Source organism: Pongo abelii, chromosome 18 (assembly GCF_028885655.2).
Source record: "Pongo abelii isolate AG06213 chromosome 18, NHGRI_mPonAbe1-v2.0_pri, whole genome shotgun sequence".
In the NCBI taxonomy this organism is placed as follows: Eukaryota; Metazoa; Chordata; class Mammalia; order Primates; family Hominidae; genus Pongo; species Pongo abelii.
The window spans coordinates 20997044-21024869 of NC_072003.2; the positions used below are offsets into that span (position 1 = coordinate 20997044).

Genomic DNA, 27826 nt, shown 5'->3' on the forward strand with positions numbered 1-27826 from the left:
GGAGAATCCCAGGCTCGGAAGAATCCCAGGCTCGGGAGAATCGCAGGCTCCGGGTCAGCCCAGGCTCGGGGACATCCCAGGCTCGGGAGCATCCCAGGCTCGGGAGCATCCCAGGCTCAGGGAGCATCCCACGCTCGGGAGAATCCCAGGCTTGGGAGAATCTCAGGCTCAGGATCAGCCCAGGCTCGGGGACATCCCAGGCTCAGGGAGCATCCCAGGCTCGGGAGAATCCCAGGCTCGGGGTCAGCCCAGACTCGGGAGAATCCTAGGCTCAGGGACATCCCAGGCTCGGGAGAATACCAGGCTCGGGGGCATCCCAGGCTCGGGGTCATCCCAGGCTCGGGGTCAGCCCAGGCTTGGGGACATCCCAGGCTCTGATTCAGCCCAGGCTCGGGGACAGCCTAGGCTTGGGGGACATCCCAGGCTCGGGATCAGCCCAGGATTGGGGACATCCCAGGCTCGGGGTCTCAGGGCCGGCTGGGGAGGGTCAGGAGGGAGCCGTTTCCTTCCTTCTCTGTCCAGCATGGAAAGATTCGGGGACTTCAGGGGAGGCTCATCTGCCTCTTCATAGGGGATGGGGGCATTCATTGGTACAGAAGGAACAGAGGCTACGTTCAAAAACAAGCAGGAATCCAGCTTATTTTCACTGGAGGGAACCCGCCGGGGTTTGTGAAGGGCACATTCTGATGCCCGCCCTCCCCAGAACTCTGAGTCAGCGGGATCGTGGGGCTCTCTAAATCCTGGGCCTGAGATCGCGTCCTGACCTGCGTGAACCCACAAGCGATTTCCCCGTTTCCCGTGTGAGGCATTGAGGAGCCAGGAAAGGGCGGTGGGGGCTCCATGGGCAAAGGCTGAAGATGCAGCTTCTATGACCATACGCAGGAAACATGAACCCAGGACGCCAGGTGAGAGCGTTTCACTCGAGTCAAAGGGGACAGGGTCTCCACAGAGGCCGCCCAGCTGAGAGTCTCAGCAGTGCCGTTGGGTCCTGCTCGGTCAGGGCCAGGCGCCGTGCTGACCCGCCAGTCCCTGCAACCTCTGAGTGAGGCCTGAACCCATGGAAGGCGGAGGGCTTAGAACAAGACCTTAAGAACGGCTGCAGCCCCCGTCACTCCAGGTGGATGAAGCCTTACGGCCAGAGGGATGCGGACCTCTGGCCTTCGCCTCTTCGCAGGTATTGCAAGGTGAGCCCTAACACCACCCACAGGCTGTCAATTCAACTACAACTTCTAACATCCTGTTGTGAAAATTACCAAGAAAATGGAAATTCATTTCTATCTATGACCCTATATTTAGTAACAAAGAACAAAAGAGCTGAGGAGTTTGGGTGAAAACTGCCAAGTTGGGGACACGGAGCCTGGTTTTCTCACCTGATTTCGAGCTTGTCCACGTCTTCCTCCTCAAAGTCAAAGTGGGACTTCTTGCTGTAGCTACAGGGCCGGGTCACCTGGAGTCAGACGAGAGAGAAAGCGCTGAGACCACGGTGCCACCAGGCGGGGGTATATGTGGACCTAGGCCCCAGGCTGCCCTACCCTCTGCGCTTAGCCACACGCCACTCAAGGGCCACAACCAGGAAGGCGCCAGGCGGGATTCGAGATTCAGGCCTGGCTTCCTGAGTGCCAGCATTTCCTACTCACAGTGCCCCTGGAGGGGCAGACCCAGGTGAGACCTACCCCAAGGCTGTTCACGGCCACGGCTGGACTCTCCCAGCGGCTCCTGATGGTTGCCGGGCTCTGGGGACCTAAACGTCCCTCACCTGCGCCTGCTCTGGGCCTGCCACTCCGTGAGGGAGGGAGGGTCCCCTCTGCCATGGAGACGAAGCAGCACCACCCTCCCGTGGCCCCACCTCAAGGCTCTATTTGCCAACAGGAAGTGAAAAGCGTGAGGTCTGTGGTGCCTGAACCTGGCCAGCCCCTAACAGACCCCAGCACTCTGGGGAGGGTCAAACGGTGGAAAGTCAAGACGCTGCTACCTTCCTCCTGATACCTCCGCACCGTGGGTTCCTTAGAACAGAAAGGAAGTGAAGGCGTGAAGGGTCGAGGCTCCGGGACCCCCCCACCAGCCAGCAGGGCCCTTGCAGCAGAGCAGGAGGCCGCCCCACGGGCTCCAGGAGACCACAGTCGGTTACCACCTGGAGTTCCGATTTAACCACCATCAGCCGTGCACCAGGTCACCTGCGTTTACAAGAAGAGCTCCCTCCTGCCCGGCCTCCCTCCCTGCCCCACCTTCACCGGGCCTCAGCAGTGATGCTGGCTCAGGAGCTCTTAGCTCAAAGTTCTGATGTAGGGCTTGACACCAAAATCATGTTGCTAAAACTGCCTAACCTCTGAGCTTGCACTTCCTGACTGGTAAACTGAGGTGAAGATCACGCAGGGGCAGTTCTCTGCTTCGGGTTGAGGGCTGCTGATGCCTCCTCCTTCCCAACCTATACACCACTGTCCTCAAATTTGCTTCCCCCCAACCTCCCCATCTCATGAAACTCAGGTCAGGCAATGCCTCCTCCAGGAAGCCCCCGGCTCCCCTGCCTCACACCCTGTCTGCAGAGCAGGTCAGGCAATGCCTCCTCCAGGAAGCCCCCGGCTCCCCTGCCTCATGCCCTCTCTGCAGAGCAGGTCAGGCAATGCCTCCTCCAGGAAGCCCCTGGTGTCCCTGCCTCACGCCCTCTCTGCAGAGCAGGTCAGGCAATGCCTCCTCCAGGAAGCCCCTGGTGCCCCTGCCTCACGCCCTCTCTGCAGAGCAGGTCAGGCAATGTCTCCTCCAGGAAGCCCTCAGTGCCCCTGCCTCATGCCCTCTCTGCAGGGCAGGTCGGGAGCTATTGTAGGGGCTTGTCTGTTTGCATCCCTACCACACTGGCCTGGTGTGGTGGCCTCGGACTCCTCTGTTTTCTCCCACATCTTATCACCAGCTGATGATCAGCATGGTGCTGGCACCTGACACATCTGTTGAGTGAATGAAGGCAGCTCCTACCAAATTTATGAGATTATTTAATCTCATTTAGAGAGTTAAAGGGCCTTAATGTGTCTACTGGAAGAAAATGGTACAGATGCTGCTTCCCATGGAAACGGAACATCTGTTTTCCTGGGTCTGCTCCCAGTAGGTGGCTGTCTGACCACACCCTGCGGGGGACAGGCTCCCTCCCCGGGGCTCGGCCTCCAGCTGGGTCAGAAGCAGCTGAAGCCGAAAGAGACAGGGTTCTGGTGAAAGAGGTCCGTGGCTGCTAAGGAAGGGGTGGAGATGGAGTGAAAGGTCACAGAGCCCAAAGAGCAGGGCCCCGCATGTCCCACATAGCAGCGGTCAGCGAGGTCCGGGCCTTCCCTGGAGCCCCACAGGTGGTGATGCAGACCATGGTTTTCAGACTGTCTGTGGTCACTAAATTGCTCGAGTAGGCTGAGACCCACGTCTTTACAGAGTGAAATGGGAGTGCACACGGTAGAAACGGTGTGAGAACACTGCAAATGTGATGAGCACCCGTGTGTGGCCAGGCAGTGGGCGAGCTCTACCCCACTGTGTGTATGACAGCTCTGTGTGTGGCAGCCGAGCCAGCAACTGAGGCGGGGGGAGCTGCCACCTGGAACTCGGGCCATGCTGCAGGATGGAGGTGCAGGTCCTGCACCACCAACAGGGCCCACCCGGCCCCTGGGAGCCTGGCAGCTCCCTGCCTTCCCTCGCTCTGGCAAAACCATCCTCTCCACCTGTCTATAAGTGAGGCTTCCATTTGAGACAGAGAACAGATTCCACCTCCAAAGCCCTCCTCACAGTGGCCCTGAAAGCCTGGCTCTGGCTTCGGACACCAAGCTCCCACCTCTGCCTGTGGGGCCCTTTCGAGCCTCAGCAGTGCCAGTGGGTCCTGCTCAGTCAGGACCCACTGACCGGTAGGTCCACTCTCCTACGGTCCCCTGAGAGCTACATGCATCGAGCCCCACTCAGCCATCATGGCTCAGGGGAGCCCGCCCGACCCCTCAGGCATGACTGGCCATGCTCTTGCCACAGAGGCCTCATCCATCCTCACATCTCCAGGGCCTGTGCAGGGGAGCATTTGTGGATGGGAAGAGCATCTGCCTAAAGGCCCTGCACACAGCCGTCCCCAAACCGCGCCGGCCACATGGCAGGTCCTCACTCCACGAGATGCAGCTGTCCCAAAATTGCACCAGCCACATGGCAGGCCCTCACTCCACGAGATGCAGCTGTCCCAAAACTGCGCCGCGGGTCCCACTCCACCAGGGGCACCCTTGTACCCTCCTTTTCACGGATTTTGGTGCTTCATAATCTGAGAGGATCTCTGTGTCTGAATCCTTTCCCCTTTGTTTCAAAACCCTGCCTATTTCCACTGGAACAAGCCTTCCGCCTGCTCAGGATGCCTGGGTGGAGCAGCCAAAAAAACAAAAACCCCCAAGGTCCTGGTAATTTGGAAAGCATTAATCTGTCATCTTTTAACTCAAATCTGGGCCAGTTCGGGAGACAACGAATGGCCTTTCTCTCTTGGGAGAGGAGGGAAAGATCCTGGGGCCACGGGTCCAATCCCCAGGGCTGGCTGGCTGGGCTCAGTCCTCTCTGGAAGGAACCCAGGGCCAGCCGGCGGGGCTCGCTCCTCTCTGGAAAGAACTTCCAGAGGGAAGAAATGGAGATCGTTCTGATCCCAGGGCGGGCCTGCCGGCCGGCCGGCCGGGTTTGCTCTTCTCTGGAAGGAACTTCCACGGCTGGGCTGGCTTCTCTCTGGAGGGAACCCAGGGCTGGCCGGCGGGGCTGGCTTCTCTCTCGAAGTTCCTTCCAGAGGGAAGAGACCGAGATCGTTCTGATCCAGACTTTCTGCCAACGTGTCTCAGGTGCAGAGTTTTCACTTGACGTTGACCCACGAAGATACCAACCTCAAAATAAAACACTTCATTGAACTGGGGGTTGTTGGTCTTCCTCTTCACTTTCGTCTTCTTTGCTTCCAATCCGTTATCGAGAGAGAAAGGATTGGGATTAAAGCAACGCTGCTGATTCCAAGTCTCTCAGTCGTAAAACTGAGCTCTCAAATGCACAAGTCACTTATTGCCTTTATTTATTTTATAAATATTTCTGCTGGTCTCCAGTTCCAGATGGTATGCAAATCAGGAACCTTTACTGAGCCAAAAATACCCAGCGTGAAGGGCACGAAGCCTTCATTTTCTACAAAGCAATTTTAGAGCAATAAAGAAAACAAAAGGAAGTAAAACTTCATATTCTACCTCAAAGCACAACCTCCTGCCTCCTCCCAAATGAGGCAGTGGTCTCATGATTTCAGAGCTGGAACCTAGCCCCCCAGGACCAGAACAGAAACCTGAGGTGTGAGGCAACTTGCCTGAAGGGTCCTGCCAGCGTCACGGTGGCGTAGGGGTCACACTGTCCGTTCACGATGGGGAGACCCTGGCACTCGACGATGCTGAGGAGAGAAGCAGAGGCGGCGTCAGGAGGGCACGCAGACACCCGGGCAAATGGTGAGACAGCTCTGGGTCGGGCAGGAGGCCTGAGTTCAAGCTGTGAAATGCAGTTTCCTCACTGGAAGGCAGGGAGGGCCACACCAGCCACTCTGCCTCGGTGTGATGCTGAATCACGCTGGCCGTTTGCAAAAGCCCAAAACAACACCTCTAAGGTGAGCATGTGCTTTAGCGAGGACGCCGGGAGTGTGTGACAGGACATCTAAAGCAGTGTCATCGGGGGGGTGGGGGGCAGGACCCCTAAAACAGCACCATCCTGGGGGCCAGGGCCCCTAAAACAGCATCATCTGGGAGCCAGGACCTCCAAAACAGTGTCATCCTGGGGGCCAGGACGTCTAAAAGAGCATCATCCTGGGGGGCCAGAATCTCTAAAACAGCGTCATCCTGGGAGCCAGGACCCCTAAAACAGCATCATCTGTGAGCCAGAACCTCTAAAACAGTGTCATCTGGGAGCCAGAACCTCTAAATCAGCGTCATCCTGGGGGCCAGGACCCCTAAAACAGCGTCATCCTGGAGGGGGGCCAGAACTTCTAAAACAGTGTCATCCTGGGGACCAGGACCCTAAAACAGTGTCATCCTGGAGGGGGACCAGAACTTCTGAAACAGCATCATCCTGGGGCCAGGACCTCTAAAACAGCGTCATCCTGGGGGCCAAGACCCCTAAAACAGCATCATCCTGGGGGGTCAGAACCTCTAAAACTGCATCATCCTGGGGGCCAAGACCCCTAAAACAGCATCATCCTGGGGGGTCAGAACCTCTAAAACTGCGTCATCCTGGAGGGGGACCAGAACTACTAAAACAGCATCATCCTGGGGGCCAAGACCCCTAAAACAGCATCATCCTGGAGCCAGGACCTCTAAAACAGTGTCATCTGGGAGCCAGAACCTCTAAAACAGTGTCATCCTGGGACCAGGACCTCTAAAACAGTGTCATCCTGGAGGCCAGGACGTCTAAAAGAGCATCATCCTGGGGGGCCAGAATCTCTAAAACAGCGTCATCCTGGGGGCCAGGACCCCTAAAACAGCATCATCCTGGAGGGGGGCCAGAACTTCTAAAACAGCATCATCCCATGGCCAGGACCAACAGCATCATCCTGCGGCCAGGACCTCTAAAACAGCATCATCCTGGGGGCCAAGACCCCTAAAACAGCATCATCCTGGGGGGCCAGAACCTCTAAAACAATATCATCCTGGGGGGCCAGAACCTCTAAAACAGTATCATCCTGGGGCCAGAACCTCTAAAACAGCATCATCCTGGAGGGGAACCAGAACTTCTAAAACAGCATCATCCTGGGGCCGGGACCTCTAAAATAGTGTCATCCTGGGAGCCAAGACCCCTAAAACAGCATCATCCTAGGGGGCCAGAACCTCTAAAACAGAACCTCTAAAACAGCATCATCCTGGGGCCAGAACCTCTAAAACAGCATCGTCCTGGGCGGCCAGGACCTCTAAAACAGCGTCATCCTGGGGGCCAAGACCCCTAAAACAGCATCATCCTGGGGGCCAGAACCTCTAAAACAGCATCATCCTGGAGGGGGACCAGAACTTCTAAAACAGCATCATCCTGGGGGCCAAGACCCCTAAAACAGCATCATCCTGGAGCCAGGATCTCTAAAACAGCGTCATCTGGGAGCCAGAACCTCTAAAACAGTGTCATCCTGGGGCCAGGACCTCTAAAACAGTGTCATCCTGGGGGCCAGGACGTCTAAAAGAGCATCATCCTGGGGGGCCGGAATCTCTAAAACAGTGTCATTCTGGGGGCCAGGACCCCTAAAACAGCGTCATCCTGGAGAGGGGCCAGAACTTCTAAAACAGCGTCATCCTGGGGGCCGAGACCCCTAAAACAGCATCATCCTAGGGGGCCAGCACCTCTAAAACAGCATCATCCTGGTGGCCAGAATCTCTAAAACAGCGTCATCCTGGGCGGCCAGGACCTCTAAAACAGTGTCATCCTGGGAGCCAGGACCTCTAAAACAGTGTCATCCTGGGCACCCAGGACATCTAAAACTGTCATCTTGTGGGGCCGGAACCTCTAAAACAGCATCATCCTGGGGGTTCAAGACCTCTAAAACAGCGTCATCCTTGGAGGGCCAGAACCTCTAAACAGTGTCATTCTGGGGAGCCACCGGCTCTGGAAATTCTTGTGCGTTGGTTTGAAAACCCCTGTGTGCTCCTCGGGAGCCAGATGTGCCACTCGCTGCGCGCTCAGTCCCTGGTGAGGACGTGTCTTACCGTGTGGGGAGCTTGTGGCAGACGACCCCAGTGTCTGTGATGACCTCGCTCAGCTGCAGCTCCAGGTGCACTTTGCCCTGCAAGGCATGAGGACGGGGTGTCAGAGGCTGTGGCGCTGCTCCCACAGGCCACCAGGGCCGCGCAGCCCAGGGAAAGCCTAGAGGACAAAGGGAGCAGGCGGCTCTGCCCTGCCCTGGCCGATGGGCACGTCCAACCAACCACCCCACCCCTGGGACGCAGAGTCCCAGCTGTGGCCTTCCTCCAGGAGAGCTGCCCGCCTGACCATTCGGTGCCATGTGGCTGCCCAGGCTTTCGGCTCTGCTGAGACCAGGTCGCTGCCTCAGAAGTGAGGGGTCTAACCGTGTGGGAGACAGCCATTCAGTGAAGCTGACCCCCAAAGGCATGACGCTGCAGGCTGCTCATGTGTGTCTGTCAGGACAAAGCAGAGGGGAAGCACAGCTGTCTCCCGAGCAGGGGCCACTGCCTTTACCTCCCCTCGGGCGAGGCCGGATGGAGGCCTGCAGGAGAGAGCAAAACTCACACAGAGGGCAAGACTCACACAGAGAGCAAGACTCACACAGAGGGCAAGACTCACGCAGAGGGCAAGACTCACACAGAGGGGAAGACTCACACAGAGGGCAAGACTCACACAGGGAGCAAGGCTCACACAGAGGGGAAGACTCACACAGAGGGCAAGACTCACACAGGGAGCAAGGCTCACACAGAGGGGAAGGCTCACACAGAGGGGAAGACTCACACAGAGGGCAAGACTCACACAGGGAGCAAGACTCACACAGAGGGCAAGACTCACACAGGGAGCAAGACTCACACAGAGTGGAAGACTCACACAGAGGGGAAGACTCACACAGGGAGCAAGACACACAGAGGGCAAGACTCACACAGGGAGCAAGACTCACACAGAGGGCAAGACTCACACAGGGAGCAAGACTCACACAGAGGGGAAGACTCACACAGGGAGCAAGACTCACACAGAGGGCAAGACTCACACAGGGAGCAAGACTCACACAGGGAGCAAGACTCACACAGAGGGCAAGACTCACACAGGGAGCAAGACTCACGCAGAGGGCAAGACTCAGGCAGAGGGCAAGGCTCACGCAGAGGGCAAGGCTCACGCAGAGGGCAAGGCTCACACAGAGGGCAAGACTCACACAGAGAGCAAGGCTCACGGGGGCTTCTAGCAGAACACACAGCAAGGCTGCCGTGTGGGTCCACCTGTCTCTCTAGATCCGTCTGTCTCTGTGTGCTGCTGTGTGTCTGTCCACCTGTCTGTCTGTGTGCACGACTGTGGGTGTGTGTCCACCTGTCTGTGCGTACAACTGTGTGTCTGTCTGCCTGTGTGTGCATGCGGTTTGTGTGTGTGGCTGTGTGTGTCCACCTGTGTGAGCAGGCTGCTGTGTGTGCATGTCCACTTGTGTGTGTGTCCGCCTGTGTCCATCTGTGCATCTGGCTGTGTGTGTGTCCATCTGTGCTGCTGTGTGTGTGTGCAGCTATGTGTCCTCCTGTGTGTGTGGCTGTGTGTCTAACTGTGTGCGTGCAACTGTGTGTATGTGTGTCTGCCTATGCATGTATGCGACTATGTGTGTCCATCTGTGCTGCTGCTGTATGCGTGTCCGCCTGTGTGTAGCTGTGTGTCCACCTGTGTGTGCGGCTGTGTGTCTGCCTGTGTGCGTGCAACTGTGTGTCTATCTGTGTGTGTGGCTGTGTCCACCTATGTGCATGCGACTGTATGTCCACCTGTGTGTGCATGTGACTGTGTGTATCCGCTTGTGTGTATGTGTCCACCTGTGTGCAGCTGTGTGCATGCTCGCCTGTGTGTGCATGTTCGTCTGTGTGTGTCTGCCTCTCTGTGCATGTGGCTATGTGTCTGTGTGGGCGTGTGACTGTGTGTGCATGTCCATCTGTGTGCACATGGCTGTGTGTCTGCCTGTCTGTGTGTGGCTGTGTGCATGTCCTTCTGTGTGTGTGTGCAACTGTGTCTGCCTGTCTGTGCACGTGGCTGTGTGTGTCCACCTGTGTATGTGTTTGTCCGCCTGTCTGTACATGTGACTGTGTGTGCATGTCTGCCTGTGCACCGCCTGTGTGTATGTGTGACTGTGTCCGCCTCTGTGTGTGTGCGGCTATGTGTGCCTACCTGTGTGTACCACTGTCCCTGTATTTGCTCCAGCCTGAATGGATGGGATAGACACAGACTCATCCATGCTTCAGGGGCTCTGCCTGGCCCGGCCCTGAGCTCCAGCTCCTGAGGCTCCGTGGAGGCCAAGGCCTGTTCCGCAGGGCTTGTCCCTGCCTGTGGGAGGGCGGGATGGACGGGCAGAATGCCTGGCGCTAAGACGTGGATGGCAGAACCGACGGCACCCCTGCAGCATGTGACCTGGTGCAGAACCTCGGATGGAGCAGGGACCCCGCTTAGGCCCCACCCACCTAAATGATTAAAAAACCTTAGAGTTCCTTCAAAAATATTCCTTCAAAAATATTCCTTCAAAAATATGCCAGCCTTGAGAGGTAAATCACCTAATAAGCAAAATAAATAATAAAATAATAGCCAAAAAATTAGTCAGGAGATATTTATTCCCTATACAGGTTAAAAATAGCATCTTAACATATGTTCCTAAATTGTTTTTCAAAAACCAAGACCCTCACCAAACAGATCTACCAACACAGACCACAAATGCAGGGGGGATCACAGGCCCGAACCCTGAACCCGGCTCTATTCTGAATTTCTTCCTCAGGGGCCGGGGGGGTCATGCCCATGGGCCAGAGCCAACATTCTTTTCTGCTGATCTCAATTGTTTGGACAAAGCTTCTCCTCCTTAACCAATCGCAAATCAAAAACACTCTATATCCGACCCGTGGGCCACACATCGTGATGTCTGCCTTCTCAGGTCAAACCGACGTACGGCCTCCATGTACCGATTTATGACTTTGCCACAACCTCGGCCTCCCCACCTTCTGAAACCCTTGCCTGTGAACTCTCGGGATGCCTGCACTGTGGGCGTGGGCTGCCCTGCCGGGGGTGCCCTGCTGTCCATCCCCACTGCCCCCTAGCCGGCATTTAACTCTGTGTGCGGGACCCAGGCATGAGGGTGTCTGCAAAGAGTCCTGAGTGCCCGAGGGCCGCCCAGGGGGATGGCCCCAGGGTCAGCGTGTGGGCTGCTCGCCTGTGGCCCTGCCAGGCTCCCGTGCTGTGGGGCCACCTGCACACCCCGAAGCCCCTGGTCAGAGAGTGAACATAAAGCTCTTCAGCCCTCACTTGACACCATGTCGGTGCAGCCCCATGGCACCCCCACACTTAACACCACGCCCCACGGCACCCCCACACTTAACACCACGCCCCACGGCAGCCCCACACTTGACACCACATCCCACGACAGCCCCACACTTGACGCCACGTTCCAGGGCACCCCCACAGTGACACCACGTCCCACGGCACCCCTCACTTGACACCACGTTCCACGGCACCCCCACACTTGATGCCATGTCCCATGGCACCCCCACACTTAACACCACACCCCACGGCACCCCCACACTTGACACCACGTCCCACGGCACCCCCACACTTGACACCACGTCCCACGGTACCCCCACACTTGATACCATGTCCCATGGCACCCCCACACTTAACACCACACCCCACGGCACCCCCACACTTGACACCATGTCCCACGGCACCCCCACACTTGACACCATGTCCCACGGCACCCCCACACTTGACACCACACCCCACGGCACCCCCACACTTAACACCACGCCCCATGGCACCCCCACACTGACACCACACCCCATGACATCCCCACACACTTGACACCACATCCCACGGCACCCCCACACTTGACACCATGCCCCACGGCACCCCCACACTTGACACCATGCCCCACGGCACCCCCACACTGACACCACGCCCCACGGCACCCCCACACTGACACCATGCCCCACGGCACCCCCACACTTACCACACACCACGGCACCCCCACACTTGACACCACGTCCCACGACACCCCCACACTTGACGCCACGTCCCATGGTACCCCCACACTTGACACCATGTCGGTGCAGCCCCACGACACCCCCACACTGACACCACACCCCACGGCACCCTCACACTTGACGCCACGTCCCATGGCACCCCCACACTTGACACCACGCCCCACGGCACCCCCACACTTGACACCATGCCCCACGGCACCCCCACACTTGACACCACGCCCCACGGCACCTCCCACACTGACACCACACCCCACGGCACCCTCACACTTGACGCCACGTCCCACGGCACCCCCACACTTGACACCATGCCCCACGGCACCCCCACACTTGACACCACGCCCCACGGCACCCCCACACTGGACACCATGCCCCACGGCACCCCCGCACTTGACACCATGTCAGTGCAGCCCCACAACACCCCCACACTGACACCACACTCCACGGCACCCTCACACTTGACGCCACGTCCCATGGCACCCCCACACTTGACACCATGCCCCACGGCACCTCCCACACTGACACCACACCCCACGGCATCCCCACACACTTGACACCACGTCCCACGGCACCCCCGCACTTGACACCATGTCAGTGCAGCCCCACGACACCCCCACACTGACACCACACTCCACCGCACCCTCACACTTGACGCCACATCCCACGGCACCCCCACACTGACACCATGTCCCACGGCACCCCCACACTGACACCATGTCCCACAGCGCCCCCTCACTTGACACCACGTCCCACGGCACCCCCACACTTGACACCACGCCCCACGGCACGCCCACCCTTGACCCAGCGCTCACAGGGGGAACGGAACAGGGTCTGTGCTGCCCAGGCGGGTGTGGGAGGTGGGGCCTCCGCTGCTGTCCTGAGACTCTGGGGCCCGGAGGTTGGGTGTGGCCTTCCCGCCCTGTGGCTGCAGCCCCAGAGCAGGTCCTGAGGGGCCACAAGGATGTCGGGCCAGGGAGGTGGGCACGTACCCCATGCCAGCACTGTGGGCGGGGAAAGCAGGTGCCTAAAATGACAACAAAGATCCCACCAAGACCACAACTCCTCTTCCCGCACCCATCAGAGCTCAGAGCTGAGTGGAGTATCCGCCTGTGGTCCTCAAAACCTGGCAGCGGGCCTGCTATCCGTGGCTATCCACGGGCTAAAGGAGTGGCCTGACCACCAAAGACAGGAGAAAGTGCCTGACCCAAGAATAACCAAGAATCCCCACCGCTTCATCCCCGTTCTCAAATGCCGGGCGCAAACTCCCTCAGGACAGAAGCATTCAGATTTGCAAGGCTGTGCAGACGGAGGCAGCTCTATTCATGTTCGGGAGCTTCAGGAAGAGTCACGACCGCATGGGGGGGTCCTGGTACCCAGCAGCAGGCTGTGCTGCCCCCGCCTGCTCTCCCAGCCCCTGGCAGCAGGCTCTGCATCCCCTGTGTGCTCTCCTGGCTCCTGGCCGGGTCCAGGGGCACCTGGCTGGGCACCATCAGGTCCTAAGGCTGCTCCTGTTCCTGCAGCGTGAATCCCTCCCGACCGGCTGACTTGTGTGCTTCCGTCTTCTGCTGATTCAGGAGTGGGAACAAACAAAACCCACCCCTGGAAGGCCCTTTGTCCTGCCAAAAAAGCCAGTGAGTAAATCTGCAGGTGCCGGCGCAGGCTGGAGAATCCTAAATGTTTAGAGGTTAAACAACATGGTTCTAAATAACACACGGATCAGAGAACACAAGACAAATTTTAAAATGTTCCGGAATAAACAGAAATGAAAGTGTTACTCATCAAAATCAGTGGGATGCAGCAGGAGCAGTGCTCGGGGTGGAAGGGAATCTGGAGTGCCGGCCGCACAGACTAGAGCAGAAGGGAGATCTGAACGCTGACCTGAGCTTAGAGCAGAAGGGAGATCTGAACGCTGACCTGAGCTTAGAGCAGAAGGGAGATCTGAACGCTGACCTGAGCTTAGAGCAGAAGGGAGATCTGAACGCTGACCTGAGCTTAGAGCAGAAGGGAGATCTGAACGCTGACCTGAGCTTAGAGCAGAAGGGAGATCTGAACGCTGACCTGAGCTTAGAGCTGGGAGACTGAGAAAAATGAGTAAACTAAACCCAGAGCCCAAGAACAGAAAACAGAAGTCAGATCGGAAACCAATAGGTAAAAATCAAAGCCAACGGCAAATTCCTTGAGAGATCAATAAAATTAACAAACCTCAAACCAGGCTACCAAGAGCAAAAGGGAAAAGGCACAAATTCGCACAGGAAAGGAACGAGAGGACCTGGCTGCCGACCCCGGCACCTGCTTGGACGCTGCACTGAGGTCCCTGGCACTGCACTCCTGCGAACTCACAGACGTAGCAAAGGGGCCCCAGCGTCCAGCTCCTGACAACGCATGGCTGCAGTGCCACCTGCTGTCACCCATGGGGCCCTGGGTGGGGGCTGCTGAGGGGTGTATGGAAACTCTGTACTCTGCTCAATTTCCCTGTGAACACAGAACTGCCCCCAAAACAGAGTTAATTAATTTCTAAAAAGCAGCCAGTGGTCCCTATCCATCTTTCTCAGGAAGGCCTTCCCCAGGGAGAGAGCAGCGCGCAGAGCCGGGTCAAGGTCCTGGCCCCACCCACCGGCTGCTGTGTCCCCCGCTGAGCAGGCAGCAGCCCAGAGAGCAGCCAGGACAGAGGTGCCTTGGATGCAGGGCTGTTCCACGCCAGCCGCAGAGAGGAGACAAAGTCAGCGGGCAGGTGAGACTGGACGCAGAGGCCATGAGGAAGGAAGCCCAGCCTCGGCCCTCTCCTCCTGCAACCCTGGAGAGATGTGAAAGCTTGACGATGGACGGTGACTTTGTTTGCTCTGAAAATCCTTCCAAGAGGACTGTCTGCTGCACAAACACAAGATTCCCAGAGGCTGTAGCGGGATGCTGGAATTTCTAGCCCAGTGAGATTTCATGGTGCAACTGGAAGACTCCAAGGGGCAAACACGCAGGTGTCTCTCGGGTGGACGGCGGACTGGGGGGTTTGCTGTGAACCCTTGCAGGGCTGTGCTATTTTCTGAATACATCACAGATGCACTTGAACACCCGGTTTATAAACAGAGCTCAGTGACCTCCAGGCGCCCAGATCACCGCGGATGCCTCGCTGTCACAGGCGGTGCCCCCGCTGGCATCTGACGCTGGCATCTCCCCCACTGGCCCTGCATTGGGGGAGGGTCAGAGAGCACAACTCTGCATAATAAAGTGATTTAACAAAGACTTTCCAACAGTGGCCGTTCCAGAAGGAAGCAAGAAAGGTTTAATTGTGTTTGCCCCATTTCTGTGACTCACTCGCTGGCCTCCCCCGTGGGCCGCTTCTGTGACACTCGCTGTCTGGACACAGGACTGATCCTGGGAATCACAGAGCGGAGGGACTCACGGAGCCACACGGCTACCCCCTGCCTTCCTGAAAACAGTCACTGTGACATCTTACGATGAAATGGTGGCTCCTGAGACTGGAGTTGTGGGGTTTTTTTTTCTTCTTCTTTTTTTGAGATGGAGTTTCACTCTTGTTGCCCAGGCTATAGTGCAACGGTGCGATCTCAGCTCACAGCAACCTCTGCCTCCCAGGTTCAAGCGATTCTCCTGCCTCAGCCTCCAGAGTAGCTGGGATTACAGGCATGCGCCACCACGCCAAGCTAATTTTGTATTTTTAGTAGAGACGGGGTTTCACCATGTTGGTCAGGCTGGTCTCAAACTCCCGACCTCAGGTGATCCACCCGCCTCAGCCTCCCAAAGTGCTGGGATTACAAGCATGAGCCACCATGCCCAGCCTGGATTTGAGGTTTTAAAGGTTGGCTGGAGTCCAGCAGGGCCACTGCTCCCTGTCATGCTGTTTTGGGTGGTGTTGGGGCCGACTACGTCAGTGAAGCGAGCAGGGCAGCACCCGAAGCACCTGCCCGGGACCAGCGGGCATTGGAGAGCACTGACCCTGCCTCCTCCCTTTTAGACAACAGCTCGCATTTGCCTTCCATAAAGTGCAAATTCCCGGGAGACTGACACCACTCGGTTCAGGATCCTCACATTCCGGACAGCGAGAGTCAGGCTTGGAGGATGCTGGGCTCGGCCATGGGCATGCAGCCTCGGGCGTCAATTATGAGATTCCACCAGCCGTGAGATCAACCTGCGGCTTTCTTATTTACAGCTTTGTGGAGATGCAACATCTGAGTCCTGATCTTCATGGTGGTTGCACCATCTACCCTGTGATGAAGTTGCACCGACTGTCACAACAGCCCATCGACAGGCGACTGGAGCAACAGCACACGCTTCGCACCTCGGATCATTCCTCAGCCTCGGAAGGAAGGAGGTTCTGATACCACAAGTGACCTGGAGCACATCACATGGAGCGACATCATCCTCAGAAAGACCAGCAGGGCAGAGCTCACTCCCATGAGCCACGGGGACTGGCCTGCATCGGAGACAGAGTGCCATGGGGCTGCCAGCGGGGAAGAGGCGGACGGGAGTGCGTGAATAAAACTCTAGCCAGGGGACAGAGGGGACAGAGGTTCTGTTTTGCAAGATGAAAAGAGCTCTAGAGATGGGTGGTGGTGATGGTTGTACAATATTATGAATATATTTAATGTTGTACCACTGAATTGGACGTTTTAAATGGTTAAAATGGTAAATTTCATGATGTCTCTGTTTTACCACATAAAAAACTGGAAAAAATAGCATAGAATACACAGAGAGAGACACACACAGAAACACGTGCCTGTGAACTGGTGAAATCTGGATAACGTCCGTGGACTGCACAAACGTCGGCATCCTGGTTGACATTGCACCAGCTGCGCACGGCGGTGCCTTTGGAAGCCGGGAGAAGGGAGCACGGCCTTCCATTTGGGGAAGCCAGGAGAAGGGAGCACGGCCTTCCATACAGGGGAGCTGGGAGAAGGGAGCACGGCCTTCTGTTTGGGGGAGCTGGGAGAAGGGAGCACGACCTTCCGTTTTCAGGGAAAGGTGGGAATTCGCCCCTTGCCACTCCTGTGTACTGTTTTGGTGCCTTCCTATAAATCTATAACCATTTCAAAATTAAATCAGTTAAAAAAAAAAAGGCAAGAAAGAGGAAAAGCTACACCTGCCAATGAAACCAAAGTCGAATCCGAGGCAAATGATGAGGCCGCACTCTGCCTGCTGCTCAGAGGCCCTTGTGACAGAGACCCCAGTGACAGCAGGTATCCCAGAATAGAAGGGCCGGGGAACTAGCCGACGCGCAGGCAGGAGCGGCCCGGTCACCAAGCCCGGTCTCCTGGGCAGCACGTGGGAAACCCCGCCTTTCTGCCAGGATGCCAAGGTCCACAGGAGCAGCGCGCTGGGGCCCTTGTGCTCTGGGGCTGCGAGGACAGTCATTAGTTTTGCAGTAATCACAGCATCCTTCACTTTCCATAGCACGTGTGGGTTCCCCAGCCAGTGCTTTCCTAGGAAGCAGAGTTAATAAGTGTGAGGCACAATTAGCACAGGTCCCTTGGGGCAGGGCCATACCCAGGGCCTCTTGGCTCCACTCCTTAATTTCCATCGAGGGCCTCACCCCGCCCCCCCAGCTGGGCTCATGGTCAACTTCATGAATGAACCCTTTGCTGGCCATGGTAGTGTGCACAGCCCATGACCTCGGCAGATGGCAACCTTGACCCAGTGAAGCGCAGAGGAGGAGGGTTCCCGGGGCAAGAGGGTTCCCAGAGGACGAGGGTTCCTGGGGCACAAGGGTTCCCGGAGGACACCAGGCCATCCAGTTCCCCAACCCAAATCTGCCCTGAACCTGCGGGCACGGAGCCTCCATCCAACCCACCCAGTTGCCTCTGCTGAAGTCTCAGGCAAAGTCCTCACAAAGAACCTATTTTGGGGATTTGTCCAGGATGCCAGCCTCCAGCAGTAAGAATAACCATCACCGCCACCACTTTACAATGCCCCAGGCGCCATCAAGTGGCACACACACCATTCCAGCACGCCTCACAAACCCACCCAGATGGGAAAACTGAGGCCTGCAGAGGACGTTGGCAGCAATCCGATGAGGGAGCTGGCTCCGAGCCTGGTGGCCTGTGCTGGGACTCTGCACTCAGACACACACTGTGGTCCCAGCTGAGGACCCAGGAAGCCCTCCCACGTCTCCAGGCCGCTGTGCCACAACCCTACACTCAGACACTCACCTTCCCACGTCCCAGAGCCACTGTGCCGCAACCCTACACTCAGACACTCACTGCCGTCCCAGCGGAGGACCCAGGAAGCCCTCCCGCGTCCCAGGGCCGGTGTGCCACAACCCTACACTCAGACACTCACCCTCCCACATCCCAGGGCTGCTGTGCCACAACCCTACACTCAGACACTCACTGCGGTCCCAGCTGAGGACCCACTCGGGAAACCCCCCCACGTCCCAGGGTTGGGCCACAGTGCCTCTTGCTTGTGGCCTTTGCAGCTGCTCTGTGTCACAGACCAGGGCTCAGAGTGACACCACAGAAGCTGGTGCAGTCTTGGGCTCGGGTGGACTGACCCCCACTGCTCCCTCTCTTACAGGCCAGCCTGGAGCAGCTCTTGCTGGGCAGCTGGGCACCGTGCGTCCGTCCATGAGCAGCTGTGAACACAAGGGTCTGGGACATGGGCCCCAGCACTGGAGCCCCTGGTCTTGCGTGGGGACGTGGGACAAGCTCTTCCCACTGGACAGGCCGGGGTGAGCCCCAGTTGGCACACAGTCCCAGCAAGCCAGGGTGAGCCCCTGGCCACTTCCGACAACGGACACGGGAGACGAGAACGTTCTTTCAGCTCAGACCCTTCTTGGCGCCGTGTGCCAGGGAGCAGCCCGCCCAGCCAACCATGGGGAAGCGAGAGTCCCTGATGACTGACCCTGGCTCGGCCCTTCCCCACCCGTGTTTTCTCTTGGCCCTCAATGACGCGTGCCTGTCCTTTCCCACCATGTTTGTTTTCACAGCTTCCTCAGTTGTGCATGACAAAGGGCGGCAGCAACCAAAGGGAAAACCCAAAATCCATGCACGGAGCCCGCGCTCACTCCGAGCACAAGCCGGCGAACACGCACAACGCAAAATCCATGGCAGAGACTGCGCTCACTCTGAGCACAAGCGGGTGAACAAGCACAACCCAAAATCCACACGCGGAGCACACACTCACTCTGAGCACAAGCGGGCAAACAAGCACAACCCAAAATCCACACGCGGAGCACGCACTCACTCTGAGCACGAGCGGGTGAACACGTACAACCCAAGATCCGTGCGCGAAGCCCGCGCTCACTCCCAGCACAAGCGGGCGAACAAGCACAACCCAAAATCCATGGCAGAGCCCGCGCTCACTCCAAGCACAAGTAGGCGAACACGAAATCTGCTCATCGTTATTCCCAGTCAAGGCCGAAGTCCGATCTACGTCTTTAGCCATAGTCGAAGCCAGGCCTGTCTCGAAGCCCCATGGTGTCCCGGGGCTCTGGTTTTCGGGGCTGTGAGCATGGTCTCACCTGCACTTCCGAGTCGGCATCCACGTGCTGCAGCTGGAACCAGGTGTCCCTGTTGTGGTACTTCTGCAAGTCCTCCTTCTGGATGGCCACCTTCCCTGCAAAACAAGCAGAGAAGACTTCACCACGGGCACAGGCCCCAGAGCCAGGACGCCTTCGAGCAGAAGCCAGCCCATCATCACCGCAGCTTATTTCCAATAGTTTAATTCAGAATGGGGCACCAGCCGGTGCAGGGCTCATGCCTGGAATCCCCACGCTTGGGAGGCCTGGAGGGAGGGTCGCTTGAGACCAGCCTGGGCGATATGGTAAAACCTTGTCTCTACAAAAAATAAAAGAATGAGCCGGGCATGATGGCACTGTGTCTCTAAAAATTGATATTAAAAAGTCAAAATAATCAGGTGCAGGGGTAAGTCTCCACTGTCTCCCTTCCAGTAAGGCATTCCAGAGGCTTCGCTGTGAAGGCAGCAATGTCCTCTCCATTGGCAATGAGCACCTCACTTTCACTGTGGTCCGTTGGCCAGTTCTCACGGCAGGAGGTGCCTCAGAGCTTGCTGCATGCACAAGAGCTCCGTTCTCACAAATGAACATCTCACGCCTCACACACCACCAAGGCAGTGGCATCATGCCGCAAGAGAGACACGTGTGCACCCATGGGAGCTACAGCCTGAAACACACGTGTGCCTAGAGTGCTTTCCATGTGTGTGTGGACACACACGCGTGTGCATGCATGTGGGTGCTCAGGTTATTCACAGGCAGGACTGACAGCTAGAATGAGCTGCCACCTTCCCACTCGACATGGGTTGGTCTGAATCTGTGCCTCTAAAGTATAATGAATGAGCCACCTTCTGGGACCCCTGGAGAGCCTGAAAGTGTAGATTCCTGGCCTTCTCCAGACAGAGGAGAACGGAAGCTCTGGTGTGGGCTGGAATCTGCACCACCACATGTCCCTGGGCACTTGTGTGGGCCCCAAAGTCTGGGGACATCCACTCTAAACAGTTTCCTGTGCCTTAAACAGGCTTAGTACTTTGGAGCTACGCTTCCAATGAAAATACATATCAGAATATATTTGTACAATATACGTTTACCTAGTATGGATTTATATGTGTAAATTCGCATCTGTAACCATTATTATCTGCTTATACTTTCACCTCATTCCAGAAACATTCCCGTGGCGGGGCAAATGCGTGCCCATCCCATCCCCGGCAGGACAGGGCTTGTCAGGCGCTGGGCACCGAGCCATCTCCCATCCTGTGTCCCTTCATGGCACCACCACGTCAACCCTGCCAGTGGCCTCCACGCACTGCGGACCACGCCACCCACCACGGCGAGCACCCACGCAGCACGTGCACCTCTGTTGACAGACGCACGTGAACTCCTAGGGAGTCGCACACACGTGATGTCTGAGCCCATTGCAGAGCACACATGAGAGCAGGAGTGAGGAAGGAAATGTTGGCAGACTCCTCACGTCTTCGTTCTGTACCCAGAGACACACACGCCCTCCTTAAGGATCTTGGTCCAGTCACTGAAGCGAGAAACTCTGGGTCCCTACAAACCCCGGTTCCACCGCAGCATCCGCAGCTGCAGGGTCTGAGCACATTGTGCACGACCCGGGCTCCTGGGAGCGGCCTGGGCCTCCTACCCGGCCACCCTGCCTCACGCCAGGACAGCGCAGCCCAGCCCCGGTTCTCTCCTCCAAGGAAGATCCTTTTATATTTCCGTGTCTCAAAAAACTTCCGCAGGCTCCCGTCGGAACAACCCCGGCCTGGCATCCAGCAGCTGCACGCTTCGGCCTGACTCTTTGTCCAGCCTCAGTAAATTCGGGAACACTCCACTGCCAGCCTCTCACAGGCGCCATCTCAGTCGGTCCTGCGGTGACCCGGAAGGGGCAGGTACCACTCTGCACACCCCACAGACGAGCAGGCCGGGGCTGCAGGGAGAGGGAGCTTCCGTCCCCGCCATCCTGCCAGCGTTCCTTCCTATGTTAGCGTCCCCACCCTGCGAGGTCCCAGGACGCATCTTCCCTCAGGAGCTCCTCTGCCCCGCGGGCTCATGCGAGCGAGACCTCTCAGCCTGACTGGTCCGTTCTGTGACTAATCTCAGAGCCCGTGGGCCTGGGCCGCCAGGCCCCTCCCTTGTCTGCAAACTCCGAGGCTCTGAGACACGCCCAGCTCAGCACCAGCTCCAAACCCTATGGGACAGCGCAGGGTCGGCGACATGATGGGGCACCACGTGGCCACAGGACATGGTGGGAGGTGCGGAAGGTGGAAAGAGGCACAAAGACGCTTTCCGAATGCCCAAAGGACAGATGCTGAATCAGGACAGTTTGCCTCCAGTGCTCCTGACACCTGCCATGCATGTCAGCACCTTCATCTCGTGTCCTTAGGGGAGCCGGCTGCACCTCACACCGTCCACTCTGCAAAGCAAAGCAGCCCTGGGAACAGCCCTGGAAGAAGCCCCTTCCCAGCTCCGGGACCCCCGCTCACAGCCGGGGCCGGAGCCCCTTCCCAGCAAACTACAGCTCCGGGACCCCCCGCTCACAGCCAGGGCCGGCCAGTTCCACAGCTACCCGGACGCAGATACAGCACACAGGCACTCATGGGTTGGTACGATCAGCCTGGCGACCTCATCGGCTCAGCTCTTGCCACACAGACATACACAGACCATCTGGAGCTGCACGGGACGCTGAAACCACCACTGAGGGCAGGCGGGAGCCAAGTCAAGAACCGAGGGGGCCGGCACAGGAAACAGGCCCCAGCACGTGTGGGAGAAGGAACACCAGGGAGGCTCAGAGAGAAACCCAGTGACACACCACGTGGACTCCCTCCAATGGCCTCTAATGGCGCAGACCACGAGGGTGGACCACAGCCAGGACACCTCCTCCTGCCCCACCTCACTCGCTGAGCCCCCCCACCCCCTCCCGCCCCCTCCCGCCCCCTCCCGCCCCGCCTCACTCGCTGAGCCCCCCCCGGCCCCCTCCCGCCCCGCCTCACTCGCTGAGCCCCCCCGCCCCCCCCACCTCACTCGCTGAGCCCCCCTGGCCCCCTCCCGCCCCGCCTCACTCGCTGAGCCCCCCCGCCCTCTCCCGCCCCGCCTCACTCGCTGAGCCCCCCGCCCCCTCCCGCCCCGCCTCACTCGCTGAGCCCCCGCCCCCCACCTCACTCGCTGAGCCCCCCACCCCCTCCTGCCCCGCGTCACTCGCTGAGCTCCCCCGCCCCCACCTCACTCACTGAGCCCCCCACCCCCCACCTCACTCGCTGAGCGCCCCCGCGCCCCCTCCCGCCCCGCCTCACTCGCTGAGCCCCCCGCCCCCCGCCTCACTCGCTGAGCCCCCCGCCCCCCACCTCACTCGCTGAGCGCCCCCGCGCCCCCTCCCGCCCCGCCTCACTCGCTGAGCCCCCCGCCCCCCGCCTCACTCGCTGAGCCCCCCGCCCCCCGCCTCACTCGCTGAGCCCCCCACCCCCTCCTGCCCCACGTCACTCGCTGAGCTCCCCCGCCCCCACCTCACTCACTGAGCCCCCCACCCCCCACCTCACTCGCTGAGCGCCCCCCCGCCCCCTCCCGCCCCGCCTCACTCGCTGAGCCCCCCGCCCTCCCACCGGCAGCCCTGGGCGGCCGCCTTTGACTTCAAGGGTCCCGAGTGGGGGCTCTGTCCTCTCCTCTGACGACCGCTGCGTGGCTCTTGCAAAACCCCCCCTTTCCCCCAAACACGAACCTCAGTTTTGAGTCTCACAGGAATAAAGCCACATGAAAGAAAAACGTCTTAAAGCTGAGCTGGGCAATATATTTCAGTGAAAAGGGATAAATCTTCAGACTCCAAGACGCCTTCAGCTGGACAGGAGGGTCAGTTTTGAAGTCCGAAGTTTTAAATACTTGCAATGTCACTGTGTCTTCACATTTTTATGAGCTGAAACTGGGACGGGAGAAGTCACATATTTACATGGGTAAGAATCTTGTAACTGGCACATGATTACAAGTCTTTAATTTTAGAAGTACTTCACTTAATTTTTTAATAGGTAACAGAAACAGAACAAAATCCACAACATTCAAAAGGATTTAAAATCCCTTCGAGAAGGGATCCCTGCCCCTGCCACCTCATTCCCGACGTGGGGTCATTTCTGTCACCAGCCCCCAGCCTCTCCTTCTAGAAGCCAGCCACATTCAACAGTGGGGGCCGTGGACATTTGAAGCATGCGTGTTCATATTCCCAGATGCTGACCTGAGAGAATGCCTGATCTAAAAGCCACAGCATCTACTTAAATTTCTCTGATGTGCCTAATCCACAGGGTCATCCCCATCTATTTGAGTCACACCGAAAAGTTTACCGAACACTCTGGGCCTCCCTTTCTCACTTGGGCAAAGGCAGCTGCCTTCTCACCACGAGAGGCCGGAAGGGTCACTTTCTTCTGCTGCATCTGTGCTGGCCAGGCCCGTTCAGAACAGGGGTCTGGAGGGCATCAGACGGGGGACCAGCTGCAGAGGGACCAGAAAAAAAGGGGAAACAGCCACAGGACACAACTGAGCAAGAGCTGCCCGAGACAGGGAATGCGGCTGAGATGCGCGCGCCTCCCTCTGACCCCACCTGTGTCCCAGCCAGGGCGATGAGGAAAAAACAAAGGCCATACAGACCCCAAAGGAAGAAATAAAAGCCTTTATTCATAGAATGTACAAAAAAAAATCTACAAGCAAAGCTAATAGAACTAATTGGTGTGTTTAGCAAGAACAGAGAACACAAAGTCAGTGTGGAGACGTCGACTGCATTTGTACATACAAGCAATGACCATGAAAATTACACAAAAACAGCATCTTTCACAAAATTACGCTTTTAGGTTTGTGCTTTTGGTGGACTACCTAAGAAATCTTTAACCACTCCATTAAACACATAAAACACAGGGAAATAAATGTTTTTAAGTGTGCAAAATGTGTAGGCTGAAAACACATCACAAAACACTGATGACAGAAATTGGAAAGACCCAAGCGTGTGGAAAGATATATCATGTCCATGGATTTGAAGACTCAGTTTTGTTAAGATATTAATTCTCCCCAAATTAATCTATAGATCAATGTAATCCCAGTCAAAATTCCTGTGGGGCTATTTTGGAAATTGAGAAGCTCATTCAAAAGTATATATGGCAATTCAAAGCATCTAGAATAGCAAAACAAGTTTAAGAACAAATTTGATGATCTTACACTACAACATAAGACCTGCTATGAAGCTATAGTGATCAAGACTGTGTGGTATTGGCATGAGGACAGGTGGATCAATATGACGCAGGGCAGGCGAGCCCCAAATTGAGGCTTAGCCTCAGAGGGTCTGTAGCTTCACTCAGAAAAGAATTCGAGAATGAGGTGGTGGTGGAAGAAAACAGTTTTATGGAGGCGGCAGTGACAGCTCTGAAACTGCTCCTGCACAGCAAGGACTCCCCACGGGTGGGGTGTTGAGAGTCTCAGCCATTCCTGCAGAGCAGGGGTGTTGAGAGTGGCACCTCCTGGCACTCCTGCAGTCTTATTATCCTCACTTTTAACTATATGTCAATTAAAGGACAGATTATGCAGACATTTCTAGAAAAAGGGTGGTAATTTCCGAGTCATGGGGTTGTTCCTATGGAAAGGGGTGGTAACCTCCAGGCATTGCCATGGCAATGGTAAGCTGACATGGCACACTGGCAGGCGTGTCTGATGGAAAGCTGCTTCCACCCATCCCTGTCTCAGCTAGTCCTCAATTTGGTTCGGTGTCCAAGCCCTGCCTCCAGAGTCCAGTCCCGCCTCCTACCTCAGATGGAACAGAATACAGAGGCCACAAACAGACCCACACAGTGCAGCCAACTAAGCTGTAAATGTGCCAAAGTCAACAGAGGAAGGGTCGTCTTTCAACCAAGGGCGCCGGAACAAACGGATGTCTATGTGGAAAAAACAGAATCTCGACCCTTTTCTTTGTGCTATAAGTGAAAATTAGCTTGAAACAGATCATGGAACTAAATGTAAACACTGAAAGCACACGCTTTCCAGGAGAAAACTGCCACAACCATGGGATAGGCAAGACTTTCTTAGACATGACACCACAGGTACAAATCATACAAGAAAAAAATGTGATAAACTGGACCATCGAAATTAAAAACTTCTGTTCTTCAAAGACAATGGTAAGAAAATGAAATACAAGCCACAAACTGGAAGAAAATATTTGCAAAGCACACTTGTGATAGACTCGTATCCAGAATATACAGGGAACTTTAAAAAGTAACAAGAAAACAACCCAATTAAAAGGGCAAAAGATTTGAAAAATGTACCAAAGAAGGAATGGAGCCATCACTAAGCCCAAGAAGAGGTCCTCAATGCCACTCTTCACGGACACACAATAAAAGCCACAGTGAGACAGTGCACACCTATGGGAGTGCAAACGGTAACTAGAGAATAAAAACTCACAGTCCTAAGGGCCGGGCAGGATGCGAAACACCTGCTGCTCTCACCCGCTGCTAGAGAGAAGGCAGACTGGGCGGCCACCTGGAGACACGGTTGGGTAGTTTTAATGAAAGTAAACACACACCCTACAGTGGCCCAGCAACCTCGCTCCCACGCATTTATCTCAGAGTAAGAAACAGAAACATTGTCCACACAAAGACCTATCCGAGAATGTTTACGGTGACTTTATTCATAAGTCCTGAGGATTAGACACAATCCAGCGAGTGGATGAGGCGGCTGAGGTGTGTCTGTATGATGGAAACCCACGGGCAGTGGAAGGGGGCGACCTGGCTCACAGCCGCACAGCGCGGGACCAGCACAGTGGCAGAGGGCTCGGCCCCTCCAGGGTTTGACTCACGTGGCCTCCTGGAAAAGGCAACTGTGGGAACAGGCCCCAGAGCAGCGGCTGCCAGCGGCTGTGGGCCAGGTAGGAAATCCACCCCACAGGGGCCCAAAGGAGTGTTCTGGGCTGTGGGAACATATCTGAGTTGTGCTGCTGTCTACACAACTGCATACATTGGTGAAGGCTACACCTAACAGTGAACTTTACCATATGTCAATTGCAGACCACCTGATTTATACACAAAGAATGGCGGTCTCGGCCGGGCGCGGTGGCTCATGCCTGTAATCCCAGCACTTTGGGAGGCCGAGGTGGGCGGATCACGAGGTCAGCAGATGGAGACCACCTTGGCTAACACGGTGAAACCGCGTCTCTACTAAAAATACAAAAAATTAGCCGGGTGTGGTGGCCGGCGCCTCTAGTCCCAGCTGCTTGGGAGGCTGAGGCGGGCGGATCACGAGGTCAGCAGATGGAGACCACCCTGGCTAACACGGTGAAACCCCGTCTCTACTAAAAATACAAAAAATTAGCCGGGTGTGGTGGCGGGTGCCTGTAATCCCAGCTACTCAGGAGGCTGAGGCAGGAGAATGGCGTGAACCCGGGAGGTGGAGGTTGCAGTGAGTCGAGATCGCGCCACTGCACTCCAGCCTGGGCGACAGAGAGACTCCGTCTCAAAAAAAAAAAAAAGAAGAAGAAGAAGAAAAAAAAAAAAGAATGGAGGTCTCACTGCACTCCCACCCCCTTGGGAAGCCTCAGAGAGTCTCTAGGGGCTGGAGGGGCAAATGGAGGGGGACGTGGTGTTACTAGAGCCGGGGCCCAGAGGAAGGTGGAGGCCTAGCGGGAAGAGGAGGGAGGCGCCAGCACGGGGGGCAGAGACCCCAATGCTCTGGACTGACAGCGCCGAGCCGGGCCTCACGCATTTCCGCGGTTCACGCATCCGAGCTGCAGGGAGCCATCGTTTCCGGTCTGTGCTCCGTGGGTGCAGCGCCCCGCAGCCGAGTCCAGGCAGAGGCCGCCTCCCTGCGCCTAGAATCCTGAAGGAGCCCGCGTCCCGTGTGTCCCGCAGGTCACGGCCCTGCGGCTGGGAGCCCGGCTTGACTGACAGTTCCCGCCGGCAGCAGCGCTCTGTGGGCCATGGACCCGGGGACAGAGGAGGCTACGGTCACGTGGCCCGGGGCCCGCTGACACTGGAGACTTCTTCCTTCTGCTCCTGCTGCGGCGGGAGCTGACTGCGGCCGGTGGAGGTGCCGGGGTGGGCTGGGGAGGGCTGAGGGCAGGCCTTTATTTCCCCAAGTCTCACTTGCGCCGTATCCCGGCAGGGCTTCAGCTGCCTTTCTCAGTTTCTGTCGCCACCACCCTCCCCCTCCAGACTGAAGATGCCCTCCCGTCCCCAACCCCCACCCCCAACCCCATAGGAATACGCCCCCACTCCCTTCTGGCACCTGCCGCGGCACCTCTCACTCCTGGACCTGAACCTGCAACTGAGCACAGCTGTGGCCGCCCCAAGGGAAACTTGCTGGCAGGTGGGGTTTCCTCAGGGCGTGGGCAGCTGCTAGAAACAAGACAACCAGGAGAACCACGCAGCCAGGAAGCCAGTGGCCACCGCGCGCTTCCACCCAGAAACGCATTCCCCAGAACCCGGTGTTTCATGCCCAGTAACAACATAATTAGCGTCATAAAGATAAATCGTTACCGGAGATCCAGACAGCCACCCATTTTCATGGCTGCGAAAGCCACAGTGAAACATCCAAGTCCAGTCACCGTCATCGTAAAGCCACCAAGGACCACTAGCAGATGACGTCAACAGAATGATTAATAAATATCTGATTTGGTTATTTTCAGAGCACATAACTCCAGAACTAACTTGATCAG

General features: G+C 57.0%; 1 protein-coding gene across 1 annotated transcript in view; it reads right to left on the reverse strand.

Moving 5' to 3' along the window:
* The window catches only part of LOC112131386 (ras GTPase-activating protein 3-like), a 108647-nt gene that overhangs the window by 19619 nt on the left and 61202 nt on the right, over positions 1–27826 (reverse strand). The window contains 5 exon segments of the mRNA XM_054534801.2: positions 1371–1447; positions 4866–4935; positions 5321–5404; positions 7692–7768; positions 19162–19256. Coding sequence (XP_054390776.1) covers positions 1371–1447; positions 4866–4935; positions 5321–5404; positions 7692–7768; positions 19162–19256 — 403 coding nt within the window.